General features: G+C 50.0%; 1 protein-coding gene across 2 annotated transcripts in view; it reads left to right on the top strand.

Annotated features, from left to right (window-relative positions):
• The window catches only part of LDLRAD3 (low density lipoprotein receptor class A domain containing 3), a 239,772-nt gene extending 221,365 nt beyond the window's left edge, over positions 1–18,407 (top strand). For both annotated transcript variants that reach the window (XM_058527142.1, XM_058527141.1), the window contains exons 5-6: positions 13,374–13,719; positions 15,522–18,407. In XM_058527142.1, the coding sequence (XP_058383125.1) occupies positions 13,374–13,719; positions 15,522–15,759 (584 nt within the window). In that variant the 3' untranslated portion in view covers positions 15,760–18,407. The remainder of the gene's footprint in view (positions 1–13,373; positions 13,720–15,521) is intronic.
• Positions 18,408–20,447: the final 2,040 nt, after the last annotated feature.

Below are 20,447 nucleotides of genomic sequence, written 5' to 3'. Positions count from 1 at the left end.
GAGGCCTCTTTTTAGCCGGATAGAGTTGTCCTCATTCATACTTACACCTTGCTTTCCCATGAGAACAGACAGGGACATGATACTGTTAGCCACTATTTATGCAGACTTACCACTCCGCCGTGACAGGACTTCACCTGTGTTAGCTCAGAGCCTCAGAGGGACCCTCAAGGTGGATGTATATTGCCCATAGTTTACAAATGAGGAAACAGCATTAGACTTGCCCAGGGTGTCTCAGGGATTCAGGCAGAAGTGGAGCTTGGGCCAGACCTGGGGCCGTGGGTTGGATGGTCAGTGAGAGACTGAATATACAGATGGACAATGGACAAACCATCGTAAAAGCAGAACTCTGACCCACAACCTACGGCCACCAGCCCAGGAAGCCAACCCGTGATCTACAGTAACCAGCCAGGCAGCCCAACAATAACCCCTGTAACAGCAGGCCCCAAACACCCAAGACCTGATTAATAACTGACAGCTTCCCTAATTTGTGTCCCCACTCCCAGCTGAGGATCAGCCAGAGAAAGCCAAATATATTCCCCTAAGCAGTCCCGTCGGAGGCCCTGCGGCTCGGTCGCCCGCCCACAGCTCCCCCATGCCCACAGCCTCCGTTCACGGCCTTCCCGCCTGTCGTTCCCCTGTAGAGCTTGCCCACCCCTCCGCCTGCCTGTGAGTCGCTGCGGAAATGCAGGTGACGGTGGCTGACTCCCTGGCTGCAGCAGGCCCTGAATAAAGAGCCTTTGCTTTTCTCATTTGGCTGGTTTTCGTGGATCCTCCACATCAGGGTGAAGCGGGCACGGGTGCCAGCTCTGAAGGAAGTGCTTCCCTGAGTGGGGTCGTGAGCATGGCCATGCAGCGCTGGTCAGCATTGGGCCAGAGGGGCAGCGGGTTGTCCCTGTGCCACCTGAGCGACCTCGCCTCCAGCATGTTGTCCACGTGGCGTAAAGCAAGATGTCGTTAGGAGTGTAGCGGAGGGAAGGACGGCGCGAGGAGAGCACAGAAGGGCACATTTCATCCCAGCAGAGGGCACAGTGGACGGCTTCATGAAAGTGTCAGTGTTTGAGCGAAGGCTGGGAGGATGGTAGGATTCGCCAGGCTGAGACAGGAAGGGGGCGAAGGTCACGGCAGAGGAGCAGGGAGCCCTGCGCCGCATGCCTCGCTTGCCCGCCGGCAGCCCCTCTCCACGCTTCTCTCTGCGTGCGCTGCTGCCTCCCCCGGCTCATCAGCGGGGCCTCCTTATCATCCGGCTTCGGGTGGCTTTGGCCAGTAGGAAACACAGCAGGAGGCTGGAGGGAGAAAGAGGAAAAGGTCAAATATTTGTTCCCCCAGCTCCCTGTCTGCGAGGCCACAGATTGGCGGTGGCCTCATTCCTCCACCAGAGGCCTCAGCTGCTGTCAGCTCTCTCAGGTGTCACTGATTCTAGGAGCCGCACCTCGCCCCTTCAGGCCTAAGGCTGGGAGCCGCTTCCCACTGTCCCTTCGCTGAACTCTTTCCGTCTCCCCTTTTAAACCGGCAGGCTGCGGGACCCACCTTGGACAGGCCGCAGGCTCTTGGCAGAAAGGCTGTGGCTGAGTCTGAGGAGCTGTGACTGCCTTACTCTAGGCCGAGTGGCCACCACCACCGTGGCGGGGCAGGGGAGTGGGAGGCAGTAAGAGGAGCAGAGAAGGAGAAAGGAGCCAAGTGGGAAGAGCTGAGTATCATGATAAGGAGTTGGCACTTTACCCTTGGAAAGTAGAAAGTTCTGGAAGCTTCTGAGTGGGGCCAGAGCCAGGTCAAGGCTGCAGGTCCCCACAGGGTTGGCCGGGTGTGACTGAGTTGGGCACCATCACGGTCACTTTGGGAGAGGAGACTGGGTGTGCTGGCTTCATACTCCCAGCCCTGTGAGGTGGTGGATCTCTAGATGATTCCATCTCATTTGTGAGAAGGAAGATTCTAGAAGGATGAGACTGTGTTTTTGTACAACAAACATGTCTTCTGTACATCCTGAGCTCAGCCAGCTGCCCATCAAATAACAATCTGGATATTCAGCCACGGGGCTGGTGTCACATTCCCCAGAGCAGACCGTCTCAGCAGACTTGTGGGACCTGTCCTCAGGCCGTGTGTATGTCTGGCTGTTGGTCAGACACACCTGGGCTCAAGGGTCAGCTCTGTCACCTCCTGGCTGTGTGACCTGGGGCCAGTGACCTTACTTCTCTGAGACTACTTTTCTCACATGTGAGGCTAAATGAGCTCACGGCCAGGAAGCACTGGCATGTAAGGCACTTAGTCTCCTGTGAAAGATGCAGGTACTTCTGGAAGGAGCACAACACGCTGAGACTGCGACTCACAGAGCCAGAGTTAGGGACCCTCTACCCCCTCCCCCCAACAGATTTTTCCTGAGCACATTTTGGGCACTAGGGATACAGCGATGAGCGAGCAGAGTCTGACTCTGCCCTCACGGAGTTACATCCAGTAGGAAAGAGTCGATTCAGAACAAATACTGTGAGCAGTGACAGGTGATGACAAGTGCTGTGAAGACAGAGCAGGCAGAGTGAGGGATGAAGAGGGATGGCAGTGGCCCAGGATGCTGTCCGCTAACACTGACCAAGGAGCAGAGACTTGAGTGGGATGGGGTGTGAGTGAGTGATGCAGGTGCCCGGGGAGGGACTGCTGAGCAGAGGGCACAGCAAGGGCAAAGGCCCTGGGGTAGGTGAGTGCTTGGTGTGTCCTGGAACCACACCGAGGAGGCCGGTGGGTTTGCAGCAGCAGGAGACGGGGAGGGGCAGAACTGAAGGGTTATTTAGGGCCTGGGGGGCCTGGCGAGGACTCTGGACTTTATACCTCGTATGTGGGAAGCCACTGGAGGGTTTTGAGCAGAGGAGTGACATGAATAAATGAATGTAGGTTTTACAAAGAGCACCCTGCAGCTAAGGGAAAAGAGACTGTGGAGAGCAAGAGAAGGGGCAGGGCAGAGGTGACCGTGGCCGGGACGAGGGTGGCAGTGGTGGAGGTTTAGAGACATGGGCACTCAGCCCGGGGCTGCTGCGCAGAGTTGTGATTGGGGTCAGAGGTGTCTTGTGCCCACCCCCGTTTTTTTTTAGTGAGGAGGACCAGCCCTGAGCTAACATCCAATACCAATCCTCCTCTTTTTTGCGGAGGAAGACTGGCCCTGAGCTAACATCTGTGCCCATCTTCCTCCGCTTTACATGGGACGCCGCCACAGCATGGCCTGACAAGCGGTGCGTCGGTGCACGGCCGGATCCGAACTGGCGAACCCCGGGCCGCCGCAGCGGAGCGCGTGCACTTAACGGCTGCGCCACGGGGCCGGCCCCCGTGTGCCCCCTTTTGAGGAATCCTTGTCCTGTCAGCACGGAGGCTGGACCCCAAGACCCCCATGTGTGTAAAAAGATAGCCCTTCCCTCCAGGTGCGGGGGCCTGGGGTCCCTGTGAGATTTTCTGACGTCTACAGAAGCCGTGAGTTTGTTCACTGGGAGCCCTGCTTGTGCTGCTTCTGTTCTCAGCATTTCCCCTAAATTATTCAGGAAGGTTCCTGCTCTCGGCATTGTGTGCAGTCAGCATTCCCAGGGTGAGAAGGTCTAACGGGCAGCGTGGCCCGGAGAACAGCTCCCGGCGGCCTTGGGCTCCCTGAGCACTTGAACAGGGCAGCTCCCGCCCACCCGGTCTGTCAGGTGTGGAGACGGCTGCGGCACACGGCCTCCCCGTGGTGACTCGCATGTCAGCTGGGGGCTGCCGCACCGTCGGGGCCCTGGTGCCGGGGTCGCACGGCCTCCCCATGGCGACTCGCATGTCAGCTGGGGGGCTGCCGCACTGACGGGGCCCTGGTGCCGGGCAGGCTGCAGTCAGCGGTGGTGCTGCTGGACCTTGACTGGGGGTGGCCGGGGAGGCGGGGCTGCTGCACCGAGAGGGGGGCCAAAGGCAGTTGCTTCTCAGCTTCCGCCTCTTAAGTTGGCAGCTGCGGCCACGGCGCTTCCTCTAACAGTGTGCCCAAGGGCCAGAGATGCCCCTGTCTGATTTGTGAAAAGACACCTTCCAGAAGTTGGGAATGTGCTATTTGGAGTATGATGTGTGTTCTGTCCATCTCAGCGTGGCACCGAGATTGATGAAATAGCCACATCCTCTCGTGAAGCATCACAGTGAACATATGCCTTATAAAGACTCTGAAAAGTCCTGTAATAGTAGCTATTAATAACAACTAGGGTTTGTTGAGTATTTACTGTGCCAGACACACAGTAAACTTCTTTTAATGTATTTCTCTTTTTATCCATAAAACAACCCTACGAGGTGGATTCTACTAGTATCTTGTTTCACAGATGAGGGTTTTGAGGCCCAGAGAGGTAAAGTAACTTGTTCCAGGTCACGCAGCTAGTAAGTGACAGAGCCAAGGATTGAATCTAGACATTTGGTTCTGGAGCCTGCACAGCTACAAAAAAAGTGGTTCAATTTGTCTAATCTAGTTTTTCTGACACCTTTTTGACCAGGGTACCTTTTTTCGGGAAATACCTCTTGCCACCTCACAGAAGACCCTTCAGAATAAATTGTTCAGAGCCTAAGCTTGAGACTACATTGGAGTTACTGGAGGAAGGACCCCATTGCTTGTGCAGTAAGGTGGGGTGACAAATGGACAGGAGAAGTGGAAGGGGAGAGGGGAGGGCACAGACAACTGCCCGGGACGGTGGGATGGTTTCTGGCGTCAGACTCCTGGGCACAAATACTGCTTGTGTGCTCTGTGACCTTCAGTAAGTTCCTTAACCTCTCTGGGCTTCAGTTTCCCCCTCTATAAAATAGGGCTGTTTTAAGAGTGAAGTGAAATTGTGCATACAGGATGGAAATTAGCAGCAGGAGGTCCAGTCTTCAAGGTTACCCTCATCCTCTTGTTCATGTTGGACTCTCTGTAAATGAGGAGATTATGAATTATCATGTTTCAGAGTTAGTTTACAGATATGAGAAATACTTGTGGAGAACCTGCTGTGTGTACGAGGTTGCATTTGGCCCTGAGTAGGGCTTCGAGAGAGCGAGCCTGGCCTTTGCCCACCAGGAACTCATCTTCATTGAGAGAGACACGCGTGGAACGTGAGAGAAGGCCGTGGGTGAAGAGCAGGGGTTCTGGAACCTGGTTGCCTGGTTCCTGCTGGTTCCTCCACTAGCGGGCTCTAATAATAGCTGCTAATCGTAACTGAGAGGTGTGGAGCACTGGGCAATCACGTCACCTCTCTGTGCTCCCGTTTCCTGATCTGTAAAAGGGTCTGCTTCGTAGGATGGTGTGTTCGTTTCCTGGAGGTGCCATAACAAATGACCACAAACTTGGCGGCCTAAAACAACAGGAATTTATTCTCTCACTGTTCTGGAGGCCAGAGTTTGAAATCAGGGTGCTGGCAGGGTTGGTCCTTTGTGGAGGCTCTGAGGGAAAATTCGTTCACGCCTCTCTCCAGGCTCCTGGCGGCTGCCCATAGATCTTGGCGTTCCTTGGCTTGGGGCTGCCGTGACTGCAGTCTCGGCCTCCGTCTTCACACGGCCTTCTCCCTTGTCTGTTTCTGTGTCTTCTCCTATTCCGTCTCTTCTAAGGACACTCATCATGGGATTTAGAGACCACCCTGATTCAGGATAATCTCACCCTGAGATCTTTCCCTTACTTATATCTGCAGAGACCTTTATTCCAAATAAGATCACATTCTGAGGTTCCAGTGGACATATCTTTTGGGAGGACACCATTCCACTCACTACGGATGGTGTATGGATTAAAGAGTTAATATGCGTAAAACACATAAGATATTGCCAATAGGGTGTGAGCTGCTGTGATAATTATGATGACATTATTGTTACTCTTTGGTTTATAGTTCAAAGCAAGTATGGGTGGTGGTGGTGGTGGTTAGTATTATTTGTATTATTATTTAGTTCAAATCAGGAATGGGGGAGAGGTCACAAGGCCAATGGTGTTGCTTACTCCAGCTTGTGGACTCCTTTTCACCGGAACCTTTGGGGCTTGGTGCTGGGAAGCCAAGGCAGGGAGGACTGCAGAGCTGAATGCTGGCCAGGGAGGGTGATGGGAGCCATCGAGGGTCCTCCATCTGAAGAATGTTACAAGAATTACACAGTGACACAAACTGATGGGAGTGTTGCTGAAAGGTCGGAGGACAACGAGGCTAAAGATGGTAAGACCACAAGGAACTTTCTCTTCCTGGCCTGTGCCTGGGCCTGGACATGGCCATGCAAGTGAAGACCAGAAGCAGAGACTGGAGACACGCGGCACAGCAGAAGTTGACCACACTCGGTGGCTCCACGTGGAAAAGAAAAGGAGAGAGTTCAAGACAACCTTGAATGTTCCAACCAGGGAGACTAGATGGCCAGGGAAACAACCAGCATTCTGGAAGTCCGTCCTAAGGAATTGTTGCACCAGTGGCCACAGATCACTGACTTACTCAACATCTGTGCTGAGCACGACTTTAGAATGGTGGACAGGGCAAGCCTGGCCCTCCCCTCGTGGCTTTCACGGCCCACTTGGTCTACCTGAATGTTGTTGTAGCGTTGTTTGTAACAGCCTCCCCCCAGCAAAAAGGAAGCAGCCTAATTGCACATTAGTGGGGGATTGGTTAAGTAAATTGTGATGTATCCATCATAGTGGGATAGTACACAGCTTCTCTTGGACAAAGGTGTGGGGAGATGAGGAGAGATGTCCATTTGCAGAAATATCTGTATAGCATGAAGAAAAGTACATGTATGTTCACACACAGAGAACAGTTTGGAAGGATCCACGCTGTGGGTCAGCAAACTAAGGCCAGTGGGGCAAATCTGACGGCCTGCGCCTGTTTTTGCATAAAGTTTTACTGGGACACAAACGCACTCACTCACTGACATATTGTTTGTATCTGCTTTTGTGCTATCAGGGCGGAGTCGAGTAGTGGCAGCTGAGACAGTCAGGCCCACAAAGCATCAGATATTTACTATCTGGCCCCTGATAGACCGAGTTTGCCAACCCCTAGTCTACACCAAACTGTTAACTGTTTTTCTCTGGTGGAATTCTAGTAGATTTATTGGGGGGGATATTTTATCTGTCTTCAACATTTCTATATTACTTTAATTTTAATAATTAGCATGGACTTTTATAATCAGAAATAAAGTTCAATTTGTGCAGGACTCACACTACGTGATTTCGAGACTTACAGTAAAGCTGTGGTTGTCAACACGCTGATTGGCGGAGGATTGGCGTATGGCTCGATCAAACAGAATAGAGAATCTAGAAATAGACCCAGACTTGTGGTCAATTGGTTTTCAACACAGATACCAAGGTAAATCAGTAGGAAAGGATGGGCTTTTCAACAAATGTGTTGGAACAGCTGGATCTCCAAAGGAAGGGGAGACAGAACATTGAACTTCACCTTGTCCCGTAAACAGAAATTAACTTGCAGTGGATCATAGATGAAATATAAGAGCTGAAGCTATAAAACTTCTAGGCAAAGATTTCTTGGATACAATACAAAAAACACAAAACATAAAAGAAAAAATTAATACAGTAGACTTCATAAAAAATTTTTTTAAAACATCTTCAAAAAGACACTGTAAAGTAGATGAAAAGACAAGCCACAGCCTGGGAGGAAATATTTGCAAAACACATTTCTGGAACAGGACTTGTGTCCCAGAACATATAAAGGACTCTCACTACTCAATAATAAGTAGTTGAACAACCCAATTTACAAATGGACAACAGATTGAAATAGACATTTCACCAGAGAAGATATACAGATGGCAGATTAGCCCAGGAACAGATGCTCAACATCTTTAGTCATTGGGAACTGTGGATTCACACCTCCATGAGATACCACTACACACCTAGGAGAATGGCTAAAATTAAAAGACTGGCCGTATTAAGTGCTGACGAGGTTGCAGAGCAATGGGGAAGGCTAAATGCTGAAGCCACTTGGAAGTGGGACAGTTTCTTATAAAGTTAAACATATACTTCCCATCTGACTCAGCAGCCTTACGCCTAAGTATATACTCAAGAAATATGACAATATAGTTCAGCACCAAGACCTGCATTCCAGAAACTAGAAACAGCCCAGTTCCCTCCCTCAACTGGTGGATGGATGGATAAATTGTGATACGTGCATACAGTGGAACACTGCTCAGCAATCTAAAGGGATAAAGTATTAATACTCACAGAAATATGGATCCCGAAAATGTTGTGCCGAGTGAAAGAAGACACAATGGGCTATGTACTATGTGATTCCACTTAGATGACTTTCTGGAAAGGGAGAATCTGTTTGGACAGAAAACAGATCAGTGGTTTCCAGGGGCTGCGAATGAGGGGAGAGGATTGACTGCAAAGGAGCAAAGAGAGCTTTGAGGGAGGGAAGGGAAGGTTCTAGATCTTGTTTGTGGTGGTGGTGATGTGACTGTTTCATTGTGTTAAAACTCAACCAACTGTACTTTTTTGTTTTTTGTGAGGAAGATCAGCCCTGTGCTAACATCTGCCAATCCTCCTCTTTTTTTGTGTGTGTGTGCTGAGGAAGATTGGCCCTGGGCTCACATCCGTGCCCATCTTCCTCCACTTTATATAGGACGCTGCCACAGCATGGCTTGCCAAGTGGTGTGTCGGTGCGCGCCCGGGATCCGAACCGGTGAACCCCAGGCCGCTGCAGCAGAGCGCGCACACTTAACCGCCTGTGCCACCAGGCCAGCCCCCAACTGTACATTTTAAAAAGGCAAGTTTTCTTGTGTGTAAATTATACCTCAATAAACCTGACTTTAGAAAAATATATTTAATCTGGAGAAAAATACACCTTAAAAATAATTTTTTTAAAAAGGCCCACAGGAGTTGATGTTGCAGAGGAATGGTGAGGAGTCAGTTTGAATGGGGCAGTGAACGTTCCAGAACAGGAATGCTGCACGCCAGAGGTCAGGCTGGAGGCTTCGAGCCGTCGTCGGGGAGTGGAGAGTCAGGGAGGGGTCTTGGGTGAGTGACGGTGAGGCGTGAACCTCGAGGAGCCCTCACCTTGCAGGGAGAGAGGGGAGGACACAAGAGAGAACCAGACGCACCATCAGCCTGGCAGCGCCCAAGAGGAGACAGTGTGCGAACTTTAATAGACGAGACAGCACGAGGAGGGCACAGTAGGAAACAGTGAGCAGTGACAGGTTAGTCTCCCTCTCGCCTCTGTTCCTCTCCCTAGAAGCTACTAGTGTTTGCAGGCCTGTCTCTCCTGGGAATAATCTGTACATTCTCTCCTGGACTCGGCTTGTTTTCACTCATCAGGATCTCTCTCGGATTGTTCCGTCAGCACGTGTAGAGCTGCACGTGTAGAGCTGCTGTAATGTTTTCGGTAGGTGTGGTGTTCTCCGGATACACTGTAATTTATTTAGCCAGGCTGCAGTGGATTCACATTTAGATAGCTTCTGATATATGCTGCTGTTACGAACAATGTTTCAATGAATACTTGTATTAAAAAGTTATTTCTCATTTGTGTGAATATATCTGTTAGATTCTTAAGAGTGGAATTACTCGGTCAGAGGATTTTTTATTTTGCTATATATTGTTAACTCCAGCACCACCCTAGATTATACCAATTTACCCCCCCACCCCCCAGTGGTCATGTGTGAATAACTATACTTGTTTGCCCGAGACCTGGCCAGCAAAATGTGAAATCAGACTTTGCCTTTGCCAATCTGATAGGAAAAAATGGTATCCTGTAGGAAATTTAATTTGCATTTAGAGGAGGGAATTTTTTAGAAGGGGACATCAAGTCACAAGTGCCAGCTGCTTGAGTCCCTCCATCCGTTCAGACAGCGCCTCTATGTGAATTACCAAAAGGCACCGTTCTTGAAGACACGTGACTGCCATCTGCTAGAAAACTGTTGTGATAACTACACAAATCCGTGATGACTGAGGTGAAGAGCACCCCTGGAGTTGTGTGGACACAGCCTGCTCCACCACAGGTGGCAGTGGAGTGCCAGTGGTTTTGAGAGCCCAGTGGTCTCTGGTGTAACCAGATTGCCTGGAATTAATGCAGTAGAAGCGGCAGCCACAGGACAGGAATTGAAGCTGTTTGACAGTGGAGCGTGAGGGCATTAGCTTGAGGGACAGCCAGAATAAATGGAAACTCCATTATCCATGGATTATGCACTTGGAACTCAGGTCCCAGGCCACTCTGATATTAGTAATTTGGCCAGCGGGCTCATTAAGCTCTTAGGAAAAGTAAGTCTAGTTAATGAATTAATACAAGATGACATTTTACACTCAGAGCGAAAACGAGACCGGGCACCACTGAGTTATGTAGCATCATAATTTCTCCGGTGGATGTGATCGCTGCTTCTTGCCTGCCAAGTGGGCAGACCTAGAGAGAGCCTGCTTTCCGAGACGTAAATGAGACTAAGATCCGCAAGCACTTTACGTTGCATTCATTTTTAAAGTGCTCCCTCTCGTATTCTTAAAACCTCAAGTGGTTGCACGGAAGTCGGGGTTTTAAAATCTCTGGACCCATTTGTTGTCTGTGTGAAAATCCGCCACTTTGCTCTTTTGAGAAACATGTCTCGCTGGAAAGGAACTCACTCAGTCCTTATCTCTCCTCCATCCTCCCCCGAAAGGGGCTCTCCCAGCCTCTATTACTGGTCCAGGGAAGTTGGATAATGGAAAGAGTGTGAACACTAAGAATTAGCATTAACTGGTTTGGGATGATGAAAAATTCTGGAGATGGGTGGTGGTGATGGTTGCACAACAGTGTGAATGTTCTTAATGCCACTGAACTGTGCACTCATAAATGGTTAAAATGGTGAATTTTATCTTGTGTATATTTTACCACCATAAAAAAGAAAAAAGAACTAGCATTAACTGAATGCAGACCCTTGCCAGACCCTGTGCTTTGCACTTTGTGTATATTGTATTCTACCCTCCCAGTAATGCAAGGAGATGGCTACTGTTATTTACTCAGCACCCCCACCGTTTAAAATGAGACAGCTGAAGCTCGTAAAAGTTAAATAGCCAGAGTGATGGCCCCAAGAGTCGAACCTTCAGCTCTGTGCTGAGATAACAAAATAAGGAGTGTATTTTATTCTAAGCTTGCGTTCTGAAGCATACACACACATAAGCCCCCACCCAGCTTTTAAGGATCTAAGCTGAGAGCAGACAGAACTCAGCAGAATTGCTGAGTGACAGCTAATTGTCTCCAGAAAAATCCACAGCTGCCTCCTTCCCTTAACTGTCTGCAGTGTGCTTCTGCCCGTCGCCAGGGTCTTATTTGCTTCCTTCCGTACAGTTAATCATTGAAACAGTGACCGACAGGAACTTGGAGAATCTTCGTAGCTTTTAGTCGATATTTGAGTGTGGCTGGAAAGAAAATTAACACAGAGCCTGGAGCTTGAGTTATGTCTCAGATTAGGATTATTTGGGGAATTGGGAAATAGTTGTGTCAGGAAAGGAGAGCAGATAGTGTGTGTCACAGCATGTGGTTTTTTGAAGAAGAAATATCTGGGTTCTAGTCGTGACTCCTCTGCTTGCTTCTTACATGATCTTAGATAAGTTAATTCACCTCTCTGAGTCAATTTGCTCATCTGAGAAACAGGAATAATAAGACATTAATAGCACCTACCTCACCAGGGTGTGTGAATACACAGATTTTTTTTTCATCGAGTCGTATGCGTTTATCGAGTGCCTCCTATGTGCCAGGCGCTGCTACACACTGGGGACACGGCGATGCACAGAACAGGTGCATGTCCGCTGCTGAGGGGTCAGGAAAGCTTCGCCCAGCTCCAGCACACGGGCCTGAGCAGCCAGTGGTCGCTGCTGCTGCTGCCACTTCATGTCTACGTTTCGGCTCCTGTGGACCCACTGAAACCCCCTCACTGTTTCAGAGGTGGGCAGGCACAGGGCGTGGTCGCCAGGTTTGCTCACTGCACTGCATTTAGATGAGTTTTCCAGCGGGGCCATATCTGTGGGTAGTTGTGGTTCTCCCGCACAGATGAGGCGTCTCCAGCTTTCTACTGAGGGGCCGCTGTGGTTCCTGTGCTGGGCTGGACATTGCCGTTGCTGTCCTGCTGACTGGGAAGCCCCTTACCTGAGTATTGGAAGTGTGTCTCGTTAGTTCATGTGGAGAAGAGGGTGTTGGCAGTATGCAGGGGGGCACGGGTACCAGACACGCCCGAGGACCTCTGAGGAATTGCTTGCAGATGCTGAGCAGGTCTTGTTAGGGGGCTGCAGGGCCGAGTGCTGGGCCAAGGCTGTGAAGTCAGACCCCTGGGCTCACATCACACACGGCTCCTCACCTCCTAACCCTGTGACCCTGGTCAAGGGACCCAGCGTCTCTGAGCTTCCCTTTCCTCATCTTAGAAAGAAAGCAGTTACAGCACCTACTTCCTGGAGTTGCTGTGAGGTGAGTCGATGTGACAAGGCCAGTATTTGTATGTCTCGAACCTGCACCCACGTGGCACAGTGTGTCTGCTGTTGTTCCACGAGCTTGATAATTATTCCCTTGTTTCATGCTCATGACAGCCCAGTGAGGTGGGGGCTGTTACTCTCGCCATTTTACAGATGAGGAAATTGCAGCACAGAGAGGTGGATCACTTTCCAGAGGGCGCACAGCCAGCAGGTTGAGGGACTGCATTTGAACCTAGTCTGGCTCCAGAGTCCACGATTTCAGCCTGTGCTATGCTGGCTCTTGGTCTTGAAAGCTTGGCATGCAGCCCGGCGTAAAATGGCGCTCGGCAGACACAAGGAACCCCAGACACGCCGACTGGTCTTCCTCATGTGTGTTATGTTAGAAACTTCCAGTGAGAAACTGATTTCTGCCGCAGGACTTCTCACTCCTGTTCCCCGGATATTATATTTCCTGGGGCTGATTTTTTTCAAACAATTTTATTGAGGTATAATTTACATAACATAAAATCACCCATTTTAAGTGTACAATTCAATGAGTTTTAGTAAATTTACCACGTTGTGCAGCCATCGCCACATCCAGTTTTAGGACATTCCCATTACCCCAGCAAGATTCCTGATGTCCGTTTTCAGTGAATCCCCGTTCCCACCCCCAGCCCAGGGCAACCGTTAGTCTACTTCTGTCTATAAATGTGCCTTTCCTGGGCGGTTCATATAAATGGAATCGTATAGTATATGGTCTCTTGTGTTTGGCGTATTTTGCTTAGCATAGTGTTTTGAGGTTCATCTGTGTTGTAGCACGTATCAGTACTTTTGATGGCTGATTATATCCCATTGTGCAGATATCGCACATTTTGTTTGTGCATTCACCGGTAGATGGACTTTTGTGTGGTTTCACTTTTTGGCTGTTGTGAATCGAGCTGCTGTGAACATTTGCGTGCATCTCCTGGGGCTGACTCTGGAGCGGAAGGGTGACCCACATTGGTGACCTCTCCTTTCTCTCCCCTCGGGGCTTCCGCAGAGCCAGGCAGCGGGCAGGTGTTTGTGACTTCGGACAACCAGCTGGTGTACTACCCAAGCATCACCTACGCCATCGTCGGCAGCTCTGTCGTCTTCGTGCTGGTGGTGGCCCTGCTGGCGCTGGTCCTGCACCACCAGCGGAAGCGGAACCACCTGGTGACGCTGCCGGTGCACCGGCTGCAGCACCCTGTGCTGCTCTCCCGCCTGGTGGTCCTGGACCACCCCCGCCACTGCAGTGTCACCTACAACGTCAACAACGGTGTCCAGTATGTGGCCAGCCAGGCGGAGCAGAACGCCTCGGAAGTGGGCTCCCCGCCCTCCTACTCAGAGGCCCTGCTGGACCAAAGGTGCGTGCTGGGGCGGAGATGGGGGAGGGAGGTCATGGATGGTGGGAGGGGTGCGTGCACGCCCCTGGGTTCCCAGGTCTGGCCGGGAGCCTGGGTTCGGCTGCTGTCGGCAGCAGCGTCTGACGCTCGCGGAGTCCCCACAAGACACCTCACATGTATCATCTCATTTAATCCTCTCAACCACTCTCTGAGGGAGGCTCTGTATTTGCCTCAGTTTTACAGATGGGGAAACTGAGGCTCTGGGATTGTAAGTTACTTGTCTGAGGATGTAGTTAGGATCCTGGCCACCTTGGAGCCCTGCTCCTCCCTGGCAATGCCACACTGGCACGTGATCAGGCCACTGACTAACTGTGGGGCTGCACCTGCTACCGCAGAAGAGTGCCCAGGACACAGTAGAGTTTGCTTAATATTTGTTGAATGAATGGATGGGTGAGGGAGGGAGTGAATGAATGAATGAGTGAGCGAATAAATGAGTTCCTTACCTTGGCTTGGCTTCATCTATAAAATAAAAGGGGTGGAGTAGAACGCTCTCTAGAGCCCTCATTACAAACGGAGTTATATAAAACCCCAATGTGTAAAGTCAAAAGCAGAGTTCTGCAGTAGAAGCGGGTGGTGGACCTGAATCCTCCTGCTCAGGCTTCCTCTCTCGACTTCTTTGGTGACCTCCACGGTATCCCCAAGAACCCATTTTGGAAGTCCCTGGATTAGAGCTATCTGAGTCCCCTTTGGCTCTAGGAATCCCTGCTCGGCGCCCCACATCCTCTGAGCCCAGGGCTCTCCATATGGCGGGAGGCATTTTGCAGCTGTGTTCCCGGGGTGACTGGGCTCCGCTGGGACCCTCTCCAGTGGCAGCTCTTGTGTTATTTAATCTCTGTTTTCCCTCCTCATAAAAGGTGAATGCAGCTTCAGGGGCGGTGTGTAAGGACATCTTTGCACATAAGTGTAAGAAGGCAGGACCTCACTCACCACTCATAACCTCTTCATTGTGACCATCCAACGTAGAGCGAGGTTAAAATCGCAGAAACTGGAGAGGGGAGGCCTGGGTTCAAATCCCAGCACTGCTGCTTACTAGTTATTTGGGATCCTGTGCGAGTCATCTAATGCCCCCATGCCTCAGTTTCCTCCCCAGTATAGTGGGCGTGAGAGTAATGGCTCCCTCTTAGCCTTCTTGTGAGCCTTAAATAAGGCGACTAACGAAGGTGAGGTGCGTAGCCCAGTGCTCGACTCGCAGTAAGCCTTCAGTCAAGGAGAGCTGAAAATAAAATGTCTTTTCTGTGAAGTTATTTCGTTGCAAGCGAGGTGTCATTATTACCCTTTACTGCAGGTGAGGAGACTGAGGTGTTGAGAGGGTGTCCTCTCAGTCCCCCAGGTCCACACAGCCGGGTAGAGCGGGCCTTCAGTAGGAACCCCAAATTCTGTGGACCGTCAGAGGCTCCATCAAAACACCAGGCCAGCCGCTTGGCCGCGGGGCCCCTGATGGAGCGAGCGTCCTTGCCAAGCCACCCAGGACGAGCCGAGGGAGTGCTGGCTCTCCTTATTTGGGGCCCACCCAGGGGATGTGGCGTTGGCACTGCCCAGTCGGCCCAGCCAGCCAGAGTGTGCTGACCTTTTTCCATTTCCTTTGCCATGTTGCAAGCCACTGGTTTTCGTAGTCCTCAGACCGCCCTTCTCCTTGGAGGGAGACTGTCATTCCTGGTGTCAGCATCTGCTCATAAACGGGCGGAAGTTGGCACTGCCTGCCTTGCTGTGGCTCCTGATGCATTCTCTTCCCTCCCCTCCCCCGTCCTGCTTTCTCTTTGCAGGCCCGCGTGGTACGACCTGCCTCCGCCCCCCTACTCTTCCGACACGGAGTCTCTGAACCAGGCCGACCTGCCGCCTTACCGCTCCCGGTCCGGGAGCGCCAACAGCGCCAGCTCCCAGGCCGCCAGCAGCCTCCTGAGCGTGGAGGATACCGGCCACAGCCCGGGGCAGCCTGGCGCTCAGGAGGGCACTGCTGAGCCCAGGGACTCCGTGCCCAGCCAGGGCTCTGAGGAAGTATAAAATCCAGTTATTCCAAAGTCCATATGGGTTAATCTGCTCTGACTTGTTACCATCCTAACAACGTGCGCTCATGGGAAGCTCCTCAGGGTGCCTCGAGGAGTGGTTTGGGGTGTCAGCTGTCTCTCCATCCCCTCTCCCCCCAGATTTCAGGGATGTTCTTCGGAGGGCGACCTGGCATTTTTCTGGCCTCTCAGTGGACATGATGTACTGTGCATCTTTTCTTCGGGGCCTAGGATCACAGCTTCACTCTTCATGTCATTCTTCTGTTACTGGAATCTTGCTGAATAGATGGCATAAATTGCAGGCAGCAGGATGGAGCAGTATTTAAGTAGTTCTTGAGAAAGCGTTGTTTTTGTGTCATGCTGCATGTTCAGAGGGTGAAGACACTGGACCAGATTCTCTGTGGGCTGCCACCTGATAGCTCCATTTGGGGATTTGGGGTGGAGGATGCTACCAGGAGGCTGTCACTGGATGGCCACCAGAATCCAGGTGGGCCCTGGAGGCTGCCCTGCGCTCTCCTGTCCGCGCTCTCAGTTCAGCGGAGGCAGTGGCTACAGAAGACTTCAACCTGAGGGACGCTCTTCAGTCATCAGCAGCGTCATTTTGGTTTTGTGAATGACTCTGAAACTGTCTACTCTGGGTAGATTCTGGCTTTAAAAATTTGCCCGAAAATCCTCATTTTGAGAGCGTTCTCGGCCATGTATGTCATCAGCCTCATCCCAGAATAGTCAGGGGGCCCTGCAGTGAGTTTATCCAAGTTCTCAGCTCCTAAAATGCAGGCTGCCAAGAGCCTGGGCCTGCTTTGGCCCACAATCCCTTTGGTCCCTGGCTTCTGGATTGTCACCCTCCCAGCTGTGACCTGCCTGTAGCCAAAGGGTGAGGACACAACTTGAGTTGGCCAAAAATCTGATGTGGCCCTTTGTCCTGGGAAGCCACACCCAGCCTGCCTCGCACAGTCGTGCAGCTTCAGCACTAGCCTCCTGAGTGCCCCTAACGCTCGCAAGTCCTTTCAGCCGTGCATCTGAGCTTGAGGATGCTGTGGTTTCTCACACAGGTGAGAACCATATTCAGTGCCTCCCAGCGGAGCTCCTCCCACCAGGGCCCAAATACCGGTGCCCCAATTTAGGGTTAGGGCCAGGCCCCTCCTAACATCTCGTAGTTTCTCCTCTGAGGCATGGACAATAGACAGTTTGGAGTCGAGATTTGCCGTTCAGACTTTTAAAAAAAAATCTCTTAGAAATGCATTTGAAGCAGTGTGTTTGTTTTTTCCCTTCTAGTTAAGGGACTATTTATATGTGTATAAGAAAGCTGTCTTTTTCGTTGGTTTGTTTTCCATTAGTGAGGTCCAAAGAAAGATGCAAAAGGAGGTGACCCCTTTGTCCTGCGGAGCCCTGATGACAAGTCACTCCAGACTGACCTGTGTGCCGGGCGTTCGTGCGTTGTTGCACTTTGAGTTATTATTTATCAGGTTCTTGAAGGAAGCAGAAAGAGGGATGTCTTTGCTCCCTCGGTTCATAATCTCTGTTGTGCTAGCTTTCCTCTTTCTCTGTGCCCAGCCAGCCACACCCCCTGGGGAAATACCAGCTAGAAACGTGGTCGTTATTTGGCAAAAAACCACACGGGGGACAAAACTGGAAGCTGGTGGGGCCACTGGTGGCGGCTCCCCCTCAGGGCTTCTTTCCACAGCAAAGAAAGGTTCAGTGTCCTCTTTGATGCTGATTCAAATGGAGACTGCAGGAGGGGCATGAAGTGGCATTCAGTGAGCCTGTTCTGTAGACTTCTGTTTTTTTAACCAAAATCCAAAGTATGTAACAGGAAAGCTAGCCACTTGGTGATTTTTTTTTAAGGAAACTAGTTGCTTGCATCTTTCATTTTTAAAATAACACTTGAGTTATTTTCTGAGTAATCCAATAAAGAAAGAACTTTTGATGGCCGCCAGAGCGCGTTAGGAACTCTGGCTGAGCATTTCATCTCCTGTGAGTCAGAGCAGCTTTATTCCCCCTTTGATGGGCCCCTACTTCTTCCTGGTGCTCTGGAAGTTGTTTAGAGGAAAGGATTCTAACTTGAATTAATCGTGCAGTGAATTAGTCTCACGCGCTTTTCTGCTTCCAGGCATTTTAGGAAAAACAAATGGTCTTGGTAGATAAGGGGAGATGATTAGTGTTGTTTTTTAAAACAAAGGGACATTTTTATTATAGATTTGATTTTTTTAATGGATGTTTTTAGAAATATATAAATAGGACACCAAAACTGCAGGGTTTTTTGGGTTTTTTTCCCCCACTCGAGATAGCAAATAAGTGGCTGGTAATAAACGCATTCCAACCAGCATATTTTTTTATTCATCGCCTAAATCTATGCGAACCAGAAGAACCATCTCTACTGTCTTTTCTCAAATGAGATCAGCAAGTCCTTTTTATTTTAACATTAAAATCATTCCACTGTGATGGATAGCCTGACTCAATACCCTAGACTTGGAAATTGACATCTAAAAAAAAACGCAACTAAGTGGTTAATAGTGTGTGATGTTCAGAGTTGATGCAAACTGGAAAGGTTGTGTGTGGTTGCTCTTTGCTTTTTGGTTAGGTTTTGGTTGTTTTGTTCTGTTTTTTAATTTTATACTTTCAAATAAACTTGCAGTTTTCACTCTTTCTATTGGTGTGGATGGTTCTTAACCTGCTTTTCTCCTCTATGAGGACGTAGCGTGGACAGCCACTTCTGTCACGGCTTCTGCAGTGACTTTATGCCGTAAGAAAATGAGGAAAAGGAGAAGTATCTTGATGGGACCTCAAAATAGGGAGGGCATTTAAAGATCCACAGCTCGTGTGGCTGGGATGCGAGGTGAAGTCATGACACCATGGGCCCGGGATGTCAGCTCAGATGGGCGTGAACTTCCTTCACGGTGGTGCTGTTGGGGAGAAAAGGGCAGGTGACTGAGCGCCGATCTGGTCACATATTCAGGGGCACACTATCGCTCTTGCACAGATGTGCCAGTCATTAGTTTTGAACCACGAATGGCTTAGACTGGCCCCGCTAGTGATGGGGACATCTTTGTGCTCGTCTGGGTTGAGAACTACGTGCTGACTGATGCTGCAGGGACAGTTGCACAGGAAGTCAGGATGCCCAGAAGGTCACCATCACCACCCATGAATGGGAGAAGTAACCCTGGCCTTGGCCAGAGTTCAAACCCGTATGGGAACCTAAACACAGGACCTACAGAACCAAGATTTAGATCATGTGTTGGTGCCCAGGTTTCTCAAAAAGAAGAATAGGCTATCAGATGGTGCTATCCCAACTGTCTGCCAGGTCATGTCCTGCCCCAAGTGGTCTACAGTAGACCTTCTCAAGCAGTATGCTCAAAACGTTTGTCAAGATATGAGCTCGTTTGTCTCTCAGGGTACCATTTTTTATGGGTGTCAGGATGAGGAAATGATTGAGAAGCACTAATCTAGAGCAGGGATCAGTAAACTTTTTGTGTAAAGAGCCAGAAGCCATCCCAGTGGTCTAGTGGTTAAGATTCGGCGCTCTTAACTGCCACAGCCCGGGTTCGTTTACCAGTCAGAGAATGACACCAACGTCGGTCGGTTCTCATACTGTGGTGGCTACATGTTGCTGTGATGCTAAAAGCTGTATCACCCGGATTTCAAATACCAGCAAGGTCACTCATGGTGGACAGGTTTCAGTGGAGCTTCCAGATTGAGACAGACTAGGAAGAAGGACCTGGCCACCCACTTCCAAAAAAACTGGCCATGAAAACCCTATGAATAGCAGCAGGGCATCATCTGAAATAGCACCAGAAGGGGAGAGGATGGCGCAAAAAGGCCAGATAGAGCTCTGCTCTGCTGTCCACAGGGTTACAAAACTAAAAGGGCCAGAAAAATATTTTTGGCTTTAAGCTATATGGTCTCTGTAGCAACTACAAAAGCAGCTGTAGACAGTACATCAATGAATGGGTGTGGCTGTGTTCCAATAACTATTAACAAAAATAGACAACTGGCTGGATTTGGCTCACAGGCTGTCATTTGCCAACCTCTGATCTGAAGGATCGTTCCCACATTGTGTTCATGGATCCACAGCCAGGGGCGTTTTAGAAAAGAAACAGTACGTTAATGGCCTGGAATACTAGAACTCTTGAAATGGCACCAACGTCAAAAAAATTAAAAATAGAAGAACTTACGAAGCAAACAGTTCAAGGACCTATGAAATTAATTCTCATTCACCCAGTGAATGAGAAAATACAGAGTTAAGACAAGTAGAGGCTTTCCTGATGAGGCCCTAAACAGCTGGGTTGAATGCAGAGGTCCTAGTCAAAAAACTAGTCTCACTAGGCATTCTCTGAGATGATGACACACAACAGTCTGTCTTTTAGAGAAAAGTCCACGGAGATGAGTGATCTGAGAGGTATTGTCTGTCCTCTCCATTTAGCTTGCCACTCGGGCAAGGCAGTAGATTCAAGAGTAAACTCTATGAGAAAGAAGGAGCTTCAGATGGCTGCAGGGGAGGGGTAGTAAGTGTACATAAGGAAAGGAAATGCACCCCGTGAGACCCTTGGGAGAAATGTCAGTGAGAAAATATGCAGACTCCGTTGACATCCATAGTTATGCAAGTTCATGGGAACATTAATAGAACCCCCAGTTGTAAGTGACGAAAGTCCAACTGATACAAGCTCAATTGTGTTAAACTTCAGAAGA

The sequence above is a fragment of the Diceros bicornis genome, chromosome 31 (genome assembly GCF_020826845.1).
Source record: "Diceros bicornis minor isolate mBicDic1 chromosome 31, mDicBic1.mat.cur, whole genome shotgun sequence".
Lineage (NCBI taxonomy): Eukaryota > Metazoa > Chordata > Mammalia > Perissodactyla > Rhinocerotidae > Diceros > Diceros bicornis.
The sequence above is the reverse complement of the archived record's forward strand: the minus strand, read 5'-3'. Positions and strand labels throughout refer to the sequence as shown.